At 39.4% G+C, this 20,620-nt stretch overlaps 1 protein-coding gene across 6 annotated transcripts in view; it reads right to left on the bottom strand.

Moving 5' to 3' along the window:
* Nucleotides 1-20,620, bottom strand: part of NUMB (NUMB endocytic adaptor protein) — a 157,483-nt gene that overhangs the window by 5,122 nt on the left and 131,741 nt on the right. For all 6 annotated transcript variants that reach the window (XM_028141428.2, XM_054715936.1, XM_028141429.2 and 3 more), the window contains 5 exons: nucleotides 10,371-10,445; nucleotides 7,911-8,051; nucleotides 5,208-5,412; nucleotides 2,462-2,755; nucleotides 709-858 (listed from right to left, as the gene is read on the bottom strand). In XM_028141428.2, the coding sequence (XP_027997229.1) occupies nucleotides 709-858; nucleotides 2,462-2,755; nucleotides 5,208-5,412; nucleotides 7,911-8,051; nucleotides 10,371-10,445 (865 nt within the window). The remainder of the gene's footprint in view (nucleotides 1-708; nucleotides 859-2,461; nucleotides 2,756-5,207; nucleotides 5,413-7,910; nucleotides 8,052-10,370; nucleotides 10,446-20,620) is intronic.

Below are 20,620 nucleotides of genomic sequence, written 5' to 3'. Positions count from 1 at the left end.
AAAGTCAAATTCTAGGACACCTGTTATAGAAGATTAAATGAACTAAAGAGCCAAAAGAAGTACCTTTTTCTGTGTTCCTGAGACTGGGTAGAGACTAGATGAGTCCCGGGCTTCTCAACCTTGGCACTATTGATATTTTGGGCCAGATAATTCTTTGTTGTAAGGGTGGCTAGCCTGTGCATTGAAGGATGTTTAATAGCATTCCTGGTCTCTACACAGGTGCCATTAGCAATCACCCTTTACCAAGTTGTGAAACCCCAAATAAAAAATGTCTCCAGATAATGAATGCCAGATTTTCCTTGAGGGGCAAAATCACCCTGGGTTGAAAACCACTGTGCTAAAGAAAGAATAACCTAGAACCAACTCTGATGACTGCTGTGTCTGGAGAAGTGGCTGGATACTCTGACTTTTAACAGTGAAGGGGCAAATGAAGCAGTGGGCTGGGACTATAGCTCCTAATAGAATAGGATGAATGATAGGTAGGTACATGCAAAATGACAAATGCAGACATCTTAGGAAACAGGAAGTGGAACAAAGAGCAAGGACACTGTTGAACAGGGAAATGAATCCATCTGAGACATCAAACAGGGAAATGAGTGGGTCTGACCAGCTTTCGGAAAACTCAGGATGCCAACTTACAGTTAGTGAGCAGCATCCTAAAATGCTAGTTTCAGAGAGAAAAGCTGAGCAGGCTAACAGGGCACTAACCTTGAAAGGCAGGAGACTGTGGTGCCACCGCTGTCACTGGTTTGGTCATTGGGGCGGATGAGAAGGGATCCTCGGAGGGTGTGCTGAAGGCATTAGTGATCTGTGAGCACAGGGCGCTGATACTCTCTGCTTCCCCTTCTACCTCTGGCACTGCAAGACAAACAGAAAATGGCTCTAGACAGAAACACTCAATAATCCAAAAATATAAAATATGGTACAAGGTGGCATTTTATACTGCATTCCTGATTTGTGAAAGGAAAAGTCTCAACTGACAGGTGCGGCTATAAAAGCAGCTTAAAAAACTTTACTGTCCACTATTTCATTGGCTTTTCAGGTCAGGAGGTATGAAATGTCAACAGTTCATGTCCTGAGGTCTATCTTCCTCCCTTGCAAATCCCCAGATTCCTTTTTGTGCCAAGATGTTGTTAGCTAGAAGTTTCTGGAAGACATGAGTGACCTGTTTGATTCAGGTCACTCATGTCTTCCAGAAGGTATGATTTAAGTTCACAGGTATGATTTAAGCTCTGAAGTTCACAGGTATGATTTAAGCTCTGAAGCTATTTAGTAACTATCAGAAAATGGGTTAAAGTCAAGGGCACCAGTGGATGCTCAGTCCTTTTCTCTATGATAATCCATGACAATGTCATCACTCTCATTTTTCTCTAAAGTACAAAGTATATTAACTGTGAAAACATGGAAAAGTGAACTGAGGTCCAGGACTCGAGGCTTTGTGCTTAATATTGACTCTGGGATACTTATGTGTCACTGAGGAAGATAAATGTGTGCTGCACCTTTATTTGCTCAACTGTGAAAAGAGAATGCTAGTTTTTGTTTCCTATCTGCTCCAGAAGGACACTGAAAACAGGTACTTGAAGCATTTGGAGTTTCCGTTTTTATAGGAGTTGAGAGCTGGACCAACCCTCGGTAATCGTCTAGTGAGCTGTTCTTTAGGCCTAGTTTCATGTGTCAAAAGAACTTAACTCTCTGTACTTTTATACCACCACCAGTGAGAGTGCCCTATTGAGACAGAGCTTCCTCATGCTCTGAGGAAGCACTGGCTGGTGTGTCTCAGAGTGAAGTGAAATAGAGTCCAATAAAAGCACTGACCAGATCTGACACTTTAGCTCCGGGTCTTATGATGAGGATAGAACTACCGGGGCTGGCTCAGCTGTACAGAGGCCACACAAAGGACTGTGTGGCAGTTCTGAAAGGTAATGAATATGTGTGAGCAAGCCCACTGTCTCTGATGAACAACAGATCTTAGATTCATACAGGAAGCCTGTTTAGAGTTTCCTCCCTATGGAGCCAACCAGCCACAAGAACAATGAACACTTATCCATTTCTTCTGGTACGTCTGACAGTAATGCTATTTATCTTTATAATTAATTCCCTGCTGGGTCCCAAATGGCAGGATAAGAATGGAAACTTGAGACCCTTGATGTTTGGAAGCAGGTTGGCTGAGAGGTAGTTAAGTACACTTCCACCAGGACAAACCACAAATCTTATAGCTCAGGCTAGGAATTCCCATTATGGCTCTATTACTTGTCTGTTGAAGAGAAATGAATGATTCACATCTCCCTCCAGGAACCTTAGTTTTTCTCCCGATGGGAAATGGTACAAGATATTTATAACCATAAACCAGCCTGGGGGGTGGTCGGGGTAGGGCTAGTTTGGTGGGATTAGTGTTTGGACTGGAAGTGAAGATAATGTTTCAGTGCTAGAGCACCACTGAGTCAGGTGGATGCTGCATTACCTGCATTTTTTATGGGGAAATCGGTCTTCCTCTGCATAGTGGAAGGCAAGTCGTTGATGCGCAGGGAAAGCTGGCGTTTAAAGGGTGACATCTTCTGGCTAAGAGCAGGAAATCCTCGGAAAGAGCCTTGGCGAGCAAGTTGTTCAATTGGAGCATGGCGGCGTGGGATGGCATGAGGATTGTTCATCTCCAGAGAGGCAGTGGCATCCGAAGTGGGAGAGGTGGGAGAAGATGGGGATGGGGCAGTGTTGCCAGGCACCACTGATGAACCAACAACTGTCTTGTCTGTTTCAGCTAAAGGTCAAACAAGAGAAAGAGGACCTTAGCAATGTCTTCAAATAATTTGAGCTTACACAGCTGAGGAACTCAAAAACCCTCGTAGGTCCTTTACCCATCTCCTTCCCAATGTCTCTTAAAAGACAGGTTAAAAGCAGGGCTCAGATCTATTTTTCAAACAAATAAAAGGTTTAACCTACTACATGCCCCATGATATAGATACTGAGACACACATATCAGATCTCTAATTTTCATGCAGTGATTCATAATTTAAGACTTTGAGCAAGCTTTAAAAAATAGTACAGATGAACTTCTAATGTGAAGTCCTTTAAAAATGATGATTTATGGTTTTCTTTAAAAAATATATTTATTGATTTCAGAGAAGGAGAGAGAAATAGAAACATCAATGATGAGAATCATTGATTGGCTGCCTCCTGCACACCCCACACTGGGGATCCAGCCTGCAATCCAGGCATGTGCCCTGACCAGGAATCGAACTGTGGTCTCCTAGTTCATAGGTCGACACTCATCCACTGAGCCAAGCCGGCCGGGCTGGTTTATGGTTTCCAATGTTTGCTTGGGAGTGGCAGTTAGTAAAGTCTAAATAAGCATAAGATTGATTAGATGTTACAGAATGGCATAAAGCAGTCTTTCAATCATGGACAATATGCATTGTGGCTCATTTGAATAAAAGCATACAGAAGTAAAATTTTAAATTGGAATAAACTAAATATGAGACTGTTTCCATGTGAGTACCAGATGAGACCCAATCTGCATGTGGAAAATCTTTAGCACTTCCTCCCCTCACAACCCTCTCTAGCTGTTGGGACGCTACCACGTTGGCAGTTGCTGTGTGGAGCACAGAGTATTATGTGGTGGTACTAAAGAACACGCTTCCAGTTAGAATGTCACCGAGCACACTAAGTAACAGCTGTCCATATTAAATTTCCTAATAAAAATAACACGGTGTTTCTTATTCTTTAGGATCCTGGCACAAATGCTTATGAGAAAAGAACAAATCACAATGAATAATTTAGTTTCAAATAAAAATATGTATCTTTTTTTGGTCTTAAAAATTAGAGCTGTTTGGGTCAGTATTGGATTAATGAAGTTACCCAAAATGGCTGGTTTAGAACTGAAAGAATATGGTAAAAATTAGCAAAATTATGTTAATGTATATTTAAACTCAATTGTTTAATTCCAAAATATGCCACATTTGTTTCAACCTGTTATACACAAGAATGCAAAGCATTTCACCAAGCCGTCTCACTCATACACCCAACCCAACTTTAGGCAACAGACTCTTGAGTAGCTTGAATGCTTGTACAGGCATTTCCGCTACGCTGCTATGTGTACCTGAAAAAACATTCTGCAAAAATCACACACTAAATTAACAGGGCTATAGGAGAAAGAGCTAGGGGCTAGCTTCTCAAAACCTAGGAGCTTTTTTTCACGAAAGCACTAAAAAGCAGTAATAATATAATGACAACAGTAGCACCCAGCAGCATGTCAGTAGGGCCTTTGCAGCCTAGACCTGGGATTTGTACTTCCTCTTTTAAGATGTAGGTTCTTTGTTGTTGTTAATTCTCACCCAAAGATTTTTTATTTTTTTTAATAGAGAGAGTGGAAGGGAGGGTGTGAGACAGAGAGAGAGAGAGAGAGAGAGAAACATGGATGTGAGAGACACACATTGATTGGTTGCCTCCTGCATGGAACCCCAACCAGGGCTGGGATGGAGCCCGCAAACAAGAGTCCCAAGAATCGAACCTGGGGCTCTTCAGTCTGAGGGATGACTCTCTATCCACTGAGCCTAACCGGCTAGCATCTGCTTCTCATAGAGATCAGATGCATTCGAATTAAAAATCTGTTCCAGGAACAGATTTTCTCAATTTTGTTTTTAAACACAGGGAGGGTAATGTCTTTGCAGCTTATTCAACTGCACTCTTAGCTTCCCCAGGTAGCTTAACATAATAAAAAGGGTAAACAGTTTCAAAGCCACTAAACAAACCACTCTAAAGGAAAGGACTTTGTTTAGATTTTCAGCTTTTGGTTATTGTTATTAATCTTCAACCCAGGATATTTTTCCCATTGATTTTTTACAAATTTGTGGAAGGGATGGAGGGAGAGGGTGGGAGGGAAGAAAGAGGGAAGGAGGAAAAAAGAAACAGAAACATTGATGTGAAAGAGACACATCGACTGCTAGCTTCCTGCAAGCGCCCAGACCGGGGCCAGAGATTGAATCTGCAACTCAGGTAGATGCCCTTGACCAGGAATTGAACCCTAACCCTTGGTGTGTGGGCTGACACTCCGACCACTGAGCAACACTGGTCAGGGCCAGCTTTGTTCTTAAGGTCTTCACATATTGCTAAGAGTTCTCTTTGTGAGAAAGCTTAGCCCTGATAGCTTCAAAATATTCACCCTCTGGGGAAAACTGTTTAATAAACACACATTGTAGTAGGACAGACTGTACCTTTCTTGGCATCTTGGATTTGCTTCATAATCTCCTCTCTTTCTGCTAGCTCAGTGGCTGTAGTGACACGGAATGATCCTTCTCTTGTAAAAGTGGTCCGGCTGGCATCAAAAGTAGCAGTCACTCCACATTCCTTCTCCCTCTTCTGCTTACGTTCTAAACAGGCCGCAAAAGCACAGCCTACAGCGTGGCTCAATCTTTCACCCTGTACATAACAGAAGGTTCACAGAACGTTTTTAGAGTTATTGTACCAACAATTACAAATGAGCTTAGACCACAAATAAGTCTGTTTTTATACAAGGCAAAATGTTGGGAGCTTAACCTAGATTTTAATATACTAATATGCCAAATTATCTTAAACAAATAAATTACCTTAGATAATACCTATGATACTTTACTGTAATAGGCATTGGGTAAAGTGACCATCAGCAACCTGTGCTTTTGTGAGCAGCCACTGAGACCTTCTTATTATTAGTCAGACTCGCTCTGTCACTCACAGTAGCTGTGCCATCAGGTTAGGAGACACTGCTGAAGGTTTCAAGCTCTCCGTCTTGAAATGCAAAACTCCATTTGCTATTTAGGGGAACAGTGGGAATATTTATCAAGCATTTCTAAGAACCACTGGAAAGGCAGGGCAAGGTTCAGGAGCTTAAGTATACTATCAACATGTCTAGGAATAAAAGGTGCAAACTTAAAACTTCGAATAAATAATACAACTCCAGGGATGTTCAGGCAAAGGGAAGCTTAGCTTTCTTAGTCCCCCCTTTCTGAATATTATCCCCAAGCACCCTTTCCCATTCTAGTTCCACATGGCTTTCAGGCTTTCTCCTATACCTTCCCTATATTCTTCTAGCTCTCTCTTAGCCCGAACTCTACCTCCCAACTACACACATGCAAAAGTTAAAGCAGTTTGGCTCAGTGGATGGAGTGTCAGCCTGTGAACTGAAGGGTTGAAGGGTCCTGGGTTCGATTCTGGTCAAGGGCACATACCTAATTTGCAGGCTCGATCCCAGACCCTGGTCAGGGCACGTACAATTGATATGTCTCTCTCACACTGATGTTTCTCTGTCTCTTCCTCTCCCCTCCCACTCTCTCCAATAAAAACCAAAAAACTGCTTTTTATTCGTAAGATTTCACATGACGATAAGCTGTTAAGATTTCACATGACTATAAAATGTAAAATTTCACATGACTGCTTAAAAACTGACAGACTTATTTTTATGAAACCACATGAGCTTCTAACTTTTTAATAGGATGATAGAAGGGTAGGCGTGAAAGCATAAAATAGGAGTACCGAAAGAGTGTTAGAACCTGTTTGCATTTGCTCTATTATAAGGACAGAGGTACAGGCCAAGGAAGCTTATTCTTTCTCTTTAGGTTTCAGGCAGAAGTTCTTGAAGACAGATTCCTCCTCAAGCCCCATCCCGGACCCAGTTGGCAGAAATAGCTTTAATAGTAATTGTCACTATTTTAAAAAATATTTTTATTGATTTCAGAGAGGAAGGGAGAGGGAGAGAGAGATAGAAACATAAATGATGAGAATCATTGATCGGCTGCTTCCTGCACGCCCCCCCGGATTGAGCCCGCAACCTGGCATGTGTCCTTGACCAGAATCGAACCCAGGACCCTCCAGTCCACAGGCTGACACTCTATCCACTGAGCCAAACTGGCTAGGAATAACAGTCACTATTTTGAGAGTAGTTACAATGGGCCAGATCCTATGCTAAGAGTGCTTAAATTCATTAATCTAAGTTAGTTCTTGCAACTGTTATCTCCATCTTATAGCAGTGGATACTAAGACTTAGAGAGTATTAAGTAACTTGCTACAAATCCCACCAGCTAGTGAGAACCAGAATCAGGTCTGGAACTCATATCAGATTCAGAGCCTGAGCTCTTAATATTTGTTTATACCACTGTCTCCAAGAACTAAAGAAAAAAAAATCTTTTGTTCAATTTTAGAGTAAGGTCATCACTCTAAGGTTAAATCTTGCCAAGGATGTATTAAGTTGTAACCTTTGTGAATGGCTATACTGCCTCATTCTGTCTGAACTTTTAAAAACTCAGAAATTATACACTCAATGCTGTACTATAACTATAGTTAAAATCATCAGCAGCACGTAAGAGACATCTTTCATATTAGAATTTTAGGTAATTTACATGAAGGATGATACATTAAGTTATTCTCTATTCTTAAACAAAATAATAAATTTCTACAATGTAACAATTTCTAGTACACTCATTATACCATAATTTAGTATTTCTATTTTTTTAATTAATTGGAAATACACTCCAACTCAATTCTTTCATTTGTAGTGGAGTTTCTTTGCAAATAAATTTATAAGCACCTTTCAAATGCCAATATCACTTACCCAGATGTCTTAGCAAATAAATACATGTAAGATCTTGCAAATGGTTCTAATAATGAAAGTTTCAAATAAAGTTTAGCAGCCACCCTCCCCACAATACATTTACTTTCCTTTCATGACCATTGATCTCAGCTAGTCAGTCATCTTGCTCTGTGAGTTGCAGGGTCACACCAAGAGTGTGGATTACTTGAATAAAAGGAATGAAAGCAGACTAGTGTAGGCACTTCCAAGTACTGTATCAGCACGTACTTGTCAAGTGCAAAGTGCTTGACTGAGCCAACCCGGAAGGAGCTTTGCTGACTGAGGCTAGTCATGATGAAATCCAGGTTGAACTCACCGTGTCCTTGACAGCCATGAAGCAATGACAGATCCAGCGCCGAGTGGTGCCATCACGGCATATGTAAGAGAAGGCTCTATCAAAGTTTCTATCTGGGGCACAGAAAGAAACTTTTTCTATTGTCTGGTCAACTATGAGGTCCTTGAAAATACAAAGGAGCAGAGAATTATGAGGTTATTCAACCTTCTCAGAAGAAACAAAGAATGTTCATTTTATAACACAGAATCCTCACACCTAATGCATTGAACCTATGGAATAGCTGGATCTGAGGCCAGCAGTCTGAATACTAAGAATCTGACCTTAGAGTGATCCCATGTGGTCCTTTGCCCAGAGGTCTCTCTCACCTCATCTTCATGTTCTAAAACATATGCTTGCTGATTATAATTTTATTATGGTAGAGTCCATGTTCAATGTGCAACATATGTAAATCAATGTATTTAATCAAATTTCCATATAACTTATTTAATAACATCATTCCCCAAAGTTCTATACATTTATTAACTTATTGATGATTTAATTTTGAGGACTTTCTGTTTATATACTTGCTGAATGACCCAGTATATGCACAGTATAAACATTACACAAAATGTTTTTAAAAATCTGGAGGTTCTGAGGCTCTTCTGTGTGATATTCTCATGGCCTAGAATCCCTAGGTGCTGAGATGAGGCTGTAAGCACTAAAACATACAATTAAATCAAATGGCTTTTATATAGCATTGCTGAGAGTTCCTGTTGCTCCATAAACTTGCCAGCCAATTTTTTAAAAATTTGCAACTGTGGCCCTGGCTGGGTATCTTAGTTGGTTAGAGCATCATCCCAACACATCAAAGTCGTAAATTCAAACCCAGGTCAGGGCACATACAAGAATCAACTAATGAATGCATAAATAAGTGGAAAAACAAACTGATGTTTCTTTCTCTCTCTCAAAACAAATTTAAAATTTTTTTTGAAGATTTAAAAATAATTTGTTTTTATTTTGGCAGCTATGATGATTTTATCTTGCATAACCTTGATTACTATGAACTTCCTCTTTAGCAAAGGAATTGTCTTTTGGGTTGTCTGTAATTTTCTTATTGATTTGTAGGAGTTATTTATATATTCTAAGTATGATCCCTTTATAGATTATACAGATTGAAAATTTCTTTTCCACTCATAATGGGTCCAAGAGTGACAATCCACCGATTATTATCATCACTGTGTGGAAAGAACTAATGAGTGTCAGTGCTATAAGCAACCACCAGGGGGAAACATCACTTTCTCATTATTGTACAAAGCAATTAAAAACATAGCCTCCATGTACAAATTTCATACAAAATACTTATAAGTTCTTAAAAATAATCTAAATAAAATGATCGTTGTTTCCAAGAATCATGTACATTTAACACTACCACTTCTCTTGAACTTTAAAAAAAGAAAAAGCCTTTGATGGAAGGTCAAAATAACTAAAATGCAGTTATATTAAATCACTTAAAATGTATTGGGCAAGTCACCCATTAAACTGCTCTTTACTGGTCAGACTTTCTCCCAACTGCCTTCTTGCTAAAATTTCTCCAGACTTTAGGTCTCTCAGGAAATTTGAATTAAGTATTAATATACTTGTATAACACTATATTCTCTCTAAGGGAAGGGTCTATGTCTCTATTCTTATTAATCCTCACCTGAGGATATTTTCCCATTGATTTTTAGAGAGAGTAGAATGGAGAAGGAGAGACAGAGAGAGACACATCAATTGGTTGCCTCCTGCACGCACACCAACCAGGGCCGGGGAACTTGCAACCAAGGTATGTGTCCTTGACCAGAATCAAAACCAGGACCCTTCAGTCTGCAGGCCAATCCTCTATGCACTGAGTCTAACCTGCTAGGGCATATGTCTCTATTCTTATATTGGCATGTAGGATCACATTCTTTCAAATGCAAAATGCTACCTGTGATTTGAGATACTGTGTGGATTCTAAGTAAATGTTAATCTAATGAGCCAGTCCTTAAGATTTCACTTGAGTTGGGTTTTCAGTTAAATACAATCAATTCAAATATCACTTTCTAAAAACAGAGTTCTATTAAGGAACAAGAAGAAATTTCTAATGTGGTCCATCATCATTAAAAATATTTTTTAAACTGTGGTAAAAGGTCCATTATCTTTTACATCAAATTTGTGGGGTTACACATTTTTTAAAAAAATGTGTAACAACAGAAATAGAATTCAGATCTTAACATTAAGTGAAAATGCTTGGTAGGCTAAACATGCTGCGTCATGTAGGGCAAAATGCGGAGAGAATTCTATTTTTTTATAAGGTGAATGAGTAACTAATTGGCTTCCTAAACATTAACTAGTCTCAGAAGATTGTACTTTGGACAAAGTGAAGGATACAGAGTGACTACAACTGCTTAATGGCACTATAATTGATCATTAGGAATTAAAAAGACATATGAGCAGTTACATTTAAGTTTGTAAAAGTTTTACCTTAGTTTTTTCATCCACAACTCTGAGTCCATCTGCTGATACCCACAGGACTGCCTTAACAGCTTTCTTTCCAGTCTTTTAAGAGAAACCAAAAAGAAAGAGGGAGAGAGAGACACACATATAATGTATATTTTTAAAAGTCATCTTCCATAGAAAACACTGACTTCTGCCTTCCAAAATTCACAAGTACAAATGGAGTCCAGGAGAGGTGCCCAAAGCCATATACTCAAACCAAACTGCAGAAACATTCAGGAAAAGACAAGCCAAAGCCATTATTTTAGAAATGCAATGCAAAACAACACAATAAAAGTAAGTAAAGGGGAGGGGATATATTAAAACCAAGATACCACATTCCATAAAGGGCAAAGAATTCATAAGTAGATTCTTCACCCATTTAAAAAATAAACCAAGAAAATCACGAGTCAGATAAATTTAAATACATAAGGAGTTACACCACAAGTAGCTTCTACGAGTGTATTTAGAGTAAGAAGTAATATGTGAGTCTAAATTGAAATGCTGACCATTTTACTACCGTGTGACCCCAATGTATACAGTAGGACCCTGACCATCTGAAATTTTCATGTTAAAAACCCAAGAATTTTTCATTCTTCCTTTAACAGTCTTTAAAAACCATTATTTTTTCTCCCAGGATTAACACAGAACTAGTTTAGTTTTTAATTTGACATTAAATGCATGGAGACATTTTGGAGACATAGGAGAATTAAAAAGCTGTTGAAAATATTGTTATTGTGACATGAATTCTTTTTACTGCTAAGAAAAGACTTCTTTTGCACATAAGAATCACATGGGGAAAAAGCTGATACATGATTTCTCCTGTGATGAAATGAAAATAGGAGAGTGGGAGTTTGTAATAGCAATTTAACAGCTTTCTTTCTTTCTAACTGCTCCAAGGATATGAGCAAAATAAAACAAAAGCAAAGTGAAGGCTGAGGATATCAAAACATCATAAAAAGTATACATCAAAAGGGATCAGGTACTAAAAGTTGGAGCAGCAGCTTCTAGAAGGGACAAGGAAAGATAAAGAAATGTCTACCATTCTCCTCTGTGTGTGTCCAAACCCAACACTCCTCAGTAGGGAAGACATGGCCTTATTTAAATGAGCTGTGTGATCCACCCGGAATCATCATCTCCATCACCACCACACATCTGATGAGAGCCTATTATATGTCAGACAGTGGAAATACTGTACTTGAATTCACAGCCCATAGAAAGGTGACACTCAGATAAACAAAAGATAAATAATAGAGTGATGAGTGCTATAGAACTGAAAACAATCCTATATAATAAAACCTTAATATGCAAATCGACCAAACAGCAGAACGACCAGTTGCTATGACACAAAGTGACCACCAGGGGGCAGATGCTCAACTCAGGAGCTGCCCCCCGGTGGTCAATGTGCTCCCACAGAAGCCAAGCTCATGGCTGGCAAGTGCAGCAGCAGTGGTGGGAGCCTCTCCTGCCTCGGCAGCAGCACTACATACCCCTCAGCGGACATCCCCCTAGGGGTCCCGGACTGTGAGAGGGCACAGGCTGGGCTGAGGGACGCGCGCCCCCATGCACAAATGTTGTGCACCAGACCTCTAGTGTATAATGATATCAGAAAGCAGGCATGGTCAAATCTGTGGAATCTAAGAAGGTTATTCAAAGGAGAAGACAGAACTGGGTACTGAAATAATTTTTTTACATGTCCCAGATGGGAGTAAGGAGGGAGGGAACTGATAGAAGTAGTGGACATACCAGGCAGAAAAAAACAGCAATATAGGACATGGCAAATCTGGGCTCTATAAATACTGGCTTGAAAGTATGATGAGTGAGCAAGGCATGGTGGGAGAGAAAGAGTAAGAAAGGCCTAGGCACAGAGGGCCTTGTAGGCCTTCTAAAGAATTCCATCTTAATTCTGGGAGCAATTAGGAGCTACTGAAGGAATTTAAACACAATTTAACAGATTTGCATTTTTAAACCATCACTCTGGCAGCAGAGTAGAGGGGCTGGAAAGAAACAGATAGGAGGCAAAAAGACCACAAGATTTCAGGTCAGAGAAAATGAGGATTGAGCTCCTTGATTAAGACTGGGATGGAGATGAGCAAGTTTTACATGGTAATTGTAAGGGAGAAGTTGAGGATTCCTATCAGGTTCCTGGCTTGGGTAACTGGGTAGGGAGGTTAATTTAAGATAGAGAATAGAGGAGCCTGGCTGGTGTGGCTCAGTGGTTGAGTGTCAACCCATAAACCAGGCAGGGTTTGATCCAGGTCAGGGCACATGTCCAAGTTGCAGGCACGATCCCCAGTAGGGGGCATGCAGGAAGCAGCCAATTGATGATTCTCTCTCATCATTGATGTTTCTATCTCTCTCTCCTTCCCCCTTCCTCTCTCTGGAATCAGTAAAAACATGTTTTAAAAAGAGAGAATAAAGGAGATGCAAAAACAAGTTTGAGAAGGGAAAGAATAGGACTTCAATTTTAGACAAGCAAAATTTGAGATGTCTGTGCAACATCAAGGTTAAGATGTCCAACAGGTAATTGAAAAATAGGTCTGAAGCTCAATAGAGAACTCTAGATGGAATTTTAGATTTGAGAGACATCAATCATGGGAATAATAGAAGGACCAAGGCTAGAAGAGACTATCAATAATTAAAGAAGTGGGAAAAGTTAAGTCCTTGAAATATGAGAAAAGAAATAACCAGAAGGACAGGAAAATGGGTGATTGAAACTAAGGGAGAAGGGTTTCAAGAAGTCACGGGGTGGTCCAAAATGTCAAATGTTGCACAGTGATCAAGTAAGAAAAGATGTGAAAAGTGTCCATTTGATTTAGCAATGAAGACACAGTATAGTGATAGAGGTTGTGTGGTTAATTTATGTGTCAAATTGGCTAGGCTATGGTTGCCCAGTTGTTTGGTCAAACACAAGTCTAGATATTGCTGTGAAGGTATTTTGTAGGTGTGATTAACATTTACAATCAATGGACTTTAGGTAAAGGAGATTACTCTGATAATATGGTGGAAGAAGACTCATCCAATCAGTAGAAGGCCTTACGGGTAAAAACTGAGGTTTCCCCGGAGAAGATATTCTGCCTGAAGTCTGTAACACTGAAATTCTACCTGAGTTTCCAGCCTGCTGGCCTACCCTACAGATTTCAGACTTGCCAGCCCCCACAAATGTATGAACTAATTCTTAAAATCAACACCCCCTTTCTAAACATATGTAGAGATAGATAATCTAAATACATATGAGAGAGAAACAGATGGTGGCTCTGTCTCTGGAAGGTCCTGATTAACACAGAGGTGGAAGACAGATTAGGATGGGTTGAGAAGCAAATGAAAGGCAAGAAGAGTCTATGAGTATTAAATATGCTCTTTGAAAAAGCTTTTCTACAAAAAGGAGAGCTATAGGGCAATGGGGGACAGGCACATGATCAAGGGAAGTCTTTAAGAATTGTGATAAACTAGCATGATGTACCCAAAACAGAATGAAGGTAAATATGAGTCTGAATTCAGTGCCACTATTCATAAGCTAAGTAAGTTATGTAGTCTTCTGAGCTTCCATTTCTTCATCTGTAAAGTATCTGCAGGGTTGGTAAAAGGATCAGAGATATATGCAGTACCTGAAATTTAACAGGGTAATGAATAATTGACAGCCATTTATCATCATTATATTATTAATAAACTTGAAAAAAACCCTCCCAACAGTAAAGCTTCTTGAAAGAGTGATACCTTCAACAACAACAGATCATGCTTACGTGCTGAATGGGAAAAGCGGTGAAAAGCCCAAGAAAAACAGAAGAATAATTTAGAAAACAGTTATCCAGGAGGTGGGATGGGATGGGGCTAGAGTACAAGTTTTAGACAGAAAGAAAGATGTCCCCTTCCTTGAAATGGAGGGATGGAGTGAGGCTAAATAGAAATGAAGACAGATTTGTAAAGGAGGGAGTGGCAAGTTGAGGAAGTTGACTCGAGAGAGCCACAGATTTATCTGTGAAGGAAATGAGATCACTTGCTTTACTTGGCTAGCAAGAGGAAGGGAGACATGCAGAGTAAGAGAAAGATTGACAATAGCCATCTAGAGGCAGTATAGCACAGGAACTCAGAGCATAAACTCTGAAACCAGGCTGCTGAGCTTGAATTCTGGTTCTGCCACTTACTATATGACCAAGGGCAAACTACTCCACTTTTCTATGCTTGTTTCCATACCTGTATAATGATGCTAGTAATCTTATATACCTCATGGGATCATTATGAGGATTAAATGAATTAACATATGTAAAAGGCTTAGAACTAGGGTGGGTCATATAATTTTCTGTCCAAACTGGGACCTTTTGAAAGTGAAACAGGTGTTATATTGGGGCTGTTCCAGGAAAACTGGGACAATCATCATCCCACCAACAATGGTAACTGCCCATATTTAACCAACACTTATGTAGCAGTCAGGATTTAGCAAGAAGGCAAGTTCTGTGAGGGCAGCCTTGTTTCCATCACTGCTACATCCTTGGAGCTCAGGACAATGCCTGGGACAGAGCAGGAGTTTGAAGGAATAAATGTGCTAAATATCTGCTGGAGGAAATAGGAAATGGCTGATTAGAAGACTGCCACTGGCACTGGAAATCCTGTGTAAGAAATTTAAATGTGAAGTTTTATTAATCTGCTTACTGATTACTACAATTGTAACCTGCAATATTCAATATCTGAGCTAACAGATTAGATTAGATATACTTCAAGGAGTTGGGAGGCATAAGGTGGGAAAAATAAAAGGCCATTTTAAAATGGGATTGTTCCCCATTTATTCTCCTTATCATATATAGGGAATTATAAAATTTTCTTGGCCCAATTATACTGTCATAGAAACATTTCTATTTTTTGAGGCATGTCTTTTTCTTTTCTTTCTTTCTTTCTTTTCTTTTTTTTTTTTTTTTGAGAGGAAGGGAAAGGGAGAGGAGAGAGAGAAAGAGAAAGTATCAATAGATGTAAGAGAAATATTGATTGGTTGCCTCCCACATACACCTCACCTGGATCAAACACACAACCTAGTTATGTGCCCTGACCAGAGATCGAGCCCACCATCTTCTGGGGTACGGGATGAAGTTCCAACCAACTGAGCCATACCGGCCAGGGCTTGAGGTATGTCTTTATAATGGTGGTGTGCTAACCTATCAGTCAGGCACTGTATTTGTCTTATTTCATGGACTCTAATCTCCCTAAAGAGGGGAAGAAAACAAATATAAAGTCTTTCTGTAGTTGCTCATACACTTGGGTGCTGGTACTCGGATGTCACTCTAGTTTGCCACTTATACCAGGTACTGAGATATTAAGGCTCAAAGAACCTGTAGTTGAAATTAAGTTCAGACTTCCCTCTCAGATTCTAAAGTAGCAATGCTTCTGGATTATTTGTGAACTTTAGTCTTTTATTCTGATAATATAAACTAGGATTCCTAAGAAACTTTTAGAAAATGATAAAAGTCACAGAGAGAAGATGAAAGTTCTTGCTTTTGTTTGCCCTAAAACTATACACTTAAGCTAATCCCAAGGAGATAAGAACAAGTTAGCTAACTAAACTAAAAATAACTAAGTATAAAATGTAGAATTTACTTACATCTTAGTGATGCAAACACTTTTTTTTTTTTTTTTTTAGAATAAAGTAAGTTTTATTCAGGTAGAGATAAAGAAAGAGGCCAGGTCATGGGTGCTGCTATGAAAGAAGCGAAAAGTACACGTCCACTAGAGAGTGAGTTTGCCACAAACACCTCTTAAAAAAAAGAGACTGCATAGTACTTCAGAAACTAATAACAATGAGGTAGGGGTAAGGCAGGTGAGAGACATTCAGAATTACTTCATCACCACTGTTCCAACACTTTCTATTTTAATAATAATTTCAAGCTTATTGGTAGAATTCACACTGACTAGTGTCAATGTACAAAAAACAGTTTTACAACAACAAGAAAGTTGCTTATTCTTTGAGGAAAGAAAATGAATCTAACATGGAGAGCACTTCAAATTTAAACTGGTGAAATCTGAGTAGAAGGCTAAAGCTCACCTATGAGTAAAAGATGACAAATGTAAGTATAACTTTCAGGTAACCACTCAACTTTCTAATATCCAACTTAGAATTTTAAAATAATCATCTGCCTTAAATATCTTTTACTATGGGTAGATATAAACCAACACAGAAATTAAGCAGGCTGATACTGGAGGAAATGATAGCAGGTAGTGAGTAGATCCATTACAATTTACTAAGTCAGGAAACTTACACGGCAAGAGAAATGCACAGGCAATCTTAACATGAAAACACCAGTGAAGAAACAATGGTTGTAAAAATAACACAGAAATAATAACATAAACAAGCTCAGTTCACTGTAAGATCACTCTCTCTAAATCTAAAAGCTACTCACAATAAAAGGCAATTGAAATAACTAATTACAATAAAGAACGCCATCTACCTATCTATAAACCTATCTCCAGTAGACACCATTTTTTTAAAAGAAAGAAATTGAAAAAGAATGAAGATCACAAGTTAGTGATATCCTCAGTAGGCTGACAGATCCTTACAGTTGATCTTTCATTTTACATATTGGTGTTAGCTAGAAAAGTTCTTCAGGTCTCCAATTGGAGAAATAAGTTTTTAAATTGTTTAAATCAGAGATTGGCAAACTTTTTACATGAAGGACCAGATAAATATTTAAGGCTTTGCAGGCCATACATTCTATGCCATGACTACTTAACTTTGCCACTGTAGCACAAAAGCAGCCATAGACAATAGTAAACAAATGGACATGGCTTTGTTCCAATAAAACTTTATTCAACAAAACAAGTAATGTGCCACAGATACCGACCTGATATAAATCAGTGTAACCCCTGAAAAGTGAACATTAATTACATCTTTTTGAAAAGATAATTCATTATATTAAAATCTTAAACCTGTTTAGAATTATGTCCCTGAATCATTTTTCTTTTCCATTTTGTTTTTTTCAAATGTGTTTATCTCCTATTATTTTAAACTATGACTCAGATCTCAGGTGCTTTCCAGCTCTAAAGTACTGATTCCCAAAATCCCAGTGAGGTAAGAGCATGCAATTAAATAACATAAACAGAAGTAATATTTGGAGGCAAAACAATTCTGTTGGGCATATAAGAGCAAAAAGGTTAAGCAGATGTCCTAAGATAAGCCAATGTAAAGAAATGCTATAAAGACACATGAAAACATAATTTGGCATAGCTATGAGGTGTTACAAAGCAACAGCAGCCACCAGTTCAGGCAGGAGGGGCAGAGCATGTCACTCTTTCTGAGTAACAGAGATTTGCCATTCTAGTTTACAAAGCTCTTTCTGCTACAAACCAGAGGCCATCAAGGTACCCAATTTGTAGAGAATCATGGATTAGTCTTTTTGTCACACCTACACACAGAGATAACCATCATCACAGAGTGATAATATATTCACAGACAACCATGATATGGTGTGCCTTGTAATAAATGAAGTGACTTGTTTCTTTTTGTAGGAAACATGGCTTCATTTTTAAACATGACAAGGGCCTTAAAGTCTTGTAGTTTGATGACATTTGAACTTCTGAACGTAATTGTGTAATAAACAGATTTGGTCTTATAATTCTAAGACACAGTGAGTATTCCCCAAAGGACAAAGCAGTGAAGGGAAAGAAACGCAGCTTTCTCCAGGATTTGAGACTGGCACTATCTCTAATGACTGCTTCATTAAAAGTGCAGTAAGTTTTCAGCTGGGACACTAATATACACTATTTCCTGCATTTTCTTAAGTGAGAGAGGAGGCCTTTAAAGGCTCTTTTTGGAGAAAATAAGGATAGTAGCATATCATGAACCAAAAAGCAAAGGAGAGAAATTTGGAGGCAATTTAGCTCTCCTAGTTTTCCAAATCACTTCTAATCGAGGCGAGGGGGAAAACCCATGAATTATTCTAATATTAAATTCTTATTTCAAATGTTTGTAATAGCAGAAATGAAAAATCCACAGGCATCTCAAATTCAATCTCTTCAAAACCAAATTCATCATACCTCTTCACACAATGAATGATTTCCCCACCCCTTGGCCATCCATGCCTGAAACTTGGGTCTTCTGTTTCTTTTGTATATCTCTAAGTAAATGAATGGTCGAGTTGGTCTCCTCCTCCCAGTGATTCTGTTAATGCTGTTCCTTCTGTCTGAAATGGCTTTCTCTTCTAAGTTTAACCGGAACTCATAGTTTTAAGTCAGCCTTAGGTGCTATTTCCTCCCAACTTCTCACATTCTTCCTTTGCTCAATTGGTACGTTAATGTTACACAATTTGCTAACCATTTTTTAAATCTATCTGATTTCTCTCACTACAAGGTGAACTTGAAACCAGTGCATTTGTCATTCATTCATTTTTTTCATTCACGAACTCAAATATTTTGGAGCAATTACTATGGACCACCTACTATTCTAGGCACTGAAGACTCAGCAGTGAACAAAACTTTAGATGAGGACCTCTGTCCTCAGAGAGTTATGTTTTAGTGAGGAAGAGATGAACAATAAGTAGAATGTATGGTATGACAAGTGGTGATATGCCCAATCAAAGAAAAATAAAGCTAGGAAGGGAAATAGTGTGTGTATACAGAGGAGCATGGTATTAGGAATTTAAAATAGGGTCCTCACTGAGAATGGGGCTTTTGAACAAAGAATGGAAAAATATAGCAAGTGCAAAGGTTGAGGTGGAAGCATACCTGGTGTGCCCAAGGAATAGCAAGGAAACTAGCTAGTGTGGATGGAACAGAGGGGGCAAGAGTGAGAGTGGGAGAAGACAGAAAAAAGGAACAGAGGGAATTTATGTACAGTGGCCTACAAGGCCCAAAAGGCTCTGATTAGGTCAGGAAACTACTGAAGGATCTGGGGCAGTGGAGCAACACAATCAGACCTCTGTCTTAGAAAGATCACTCAGGCTGATATCTTGAGAACAGATGGTAGGGGAGCAACAATGAAAACAGAGAAAACAGAACACTACTGCAATGATTCAGCTGAAAGGAGAAGCTGGCTTGGATCAGGGCAACAGTGGTGGAGATAGTGAGACAGAAACTGTTGATGGAATGGATATAGGGTATAGGAGAGAGAGGAGTAACGATAAGATCCAGAATTTTTGGCTAGAGCACAGGGACAGAGTTACTGTATGTGAGTTGGGGAAAATAAGGGGAGAGTAGCTTGGGAGAGAAAGATAGAATTTTGGTTAGTGTGAGATATCTGTGAAATGTTTGATGATGATGATGATAACGATACCTAACACCCACTATGGCAAAATTTTATACACTTTGCTTATACTTAGTCATTTAACCTTCACAACAATCCCATAGGTTGGTATTATCATCTTTTTAAAAAATAGATTTTTATTTATTTCAGAAAGGAAGGGAAAGGGAGAGACAGAAATATCAATGTTAAGAACCACCAATCAGCCACTCCCTGCACGTCCCCCACTGGGGATCCAGCCTGCAACTGGGGCATGTGACCTGACCAGAATTGAACTGTGACCTCCTGGTTCATAGGTCAATGCTAAACCACTGAGCCATCCTGGTGGGCTATTATCTTTTTTTTTTTCATAGGTGGAAAAATTGAGATACAGAGAGTTAAGAACCTTTCCCAAGGTTACAAGCTAGTAAGTGGTTGAACCAGGATTAAATGCAAACAATCTGGCCCCCTAAATTCTGTGCCCTTGACCCCTATGCTATACTGCTTCTAAGATATAAACCACTACGGAGTTTGGGGGAGATGTCTGGAGACAAAAATTTCAAAATCACAGCACTAGAGACAATATTTAAACCCATGACACTATGAGATCATCAGGGAGAGGTAGAGTTAGAGAAGAGTTCACAGAGGTAGGCAGTATTATCTATCCTATATAATAAAAGTCTAATATGCTAAGTGTCCAGTCGACTGGACGGCTGTTCAACCAATCAAAGCGTAATATGCTAATGATATGCTAAGGCAGCTCAACCACCCGCTATGACGTGCACTGACCACCAGGGGGCAGATGCTCCAACCGGTAGATTAGCTTGCTGCTGGGGTCTGGCCAGTCGGGACTGAGTGAGACAGGCCAGACCCGCCCTGAAGCCCTCCCACAGCTCCTGCCCGGCTGGCCGGCCCTGATCAGCCCCAAAAGGGACTGGGCAAGACAGACCAGACATGCCCTGGAGCCCTCCCACGGTCCCTTCCCGGCCACCAGCCCTGATCGGCCCCAATCAGGACTGGGTGAGATGGCCCTGACCAG

This window comes from Eptesicus fuscus, chromosome 5 (genome assembly GCF_027574615.1).
Source record: "Eptesicus fuscus isolate TK198812 chromosome 5, DD_ASM_mEF_20220401, whole genome shotgun sequence".
Taxonomy (NCBI): domain Eukaryota; kingdom Metazoa; phylum Chordata; class Mammalia; order Chiroptera; family Vespertilionidae; genus Eptesicus; species Eptesicus fuscus.
The sequence above is the reverse complement of the archived record's forward strand: the minus strand, read 5'-3'. Positions and strand labels throughout refer to the sequence as shown.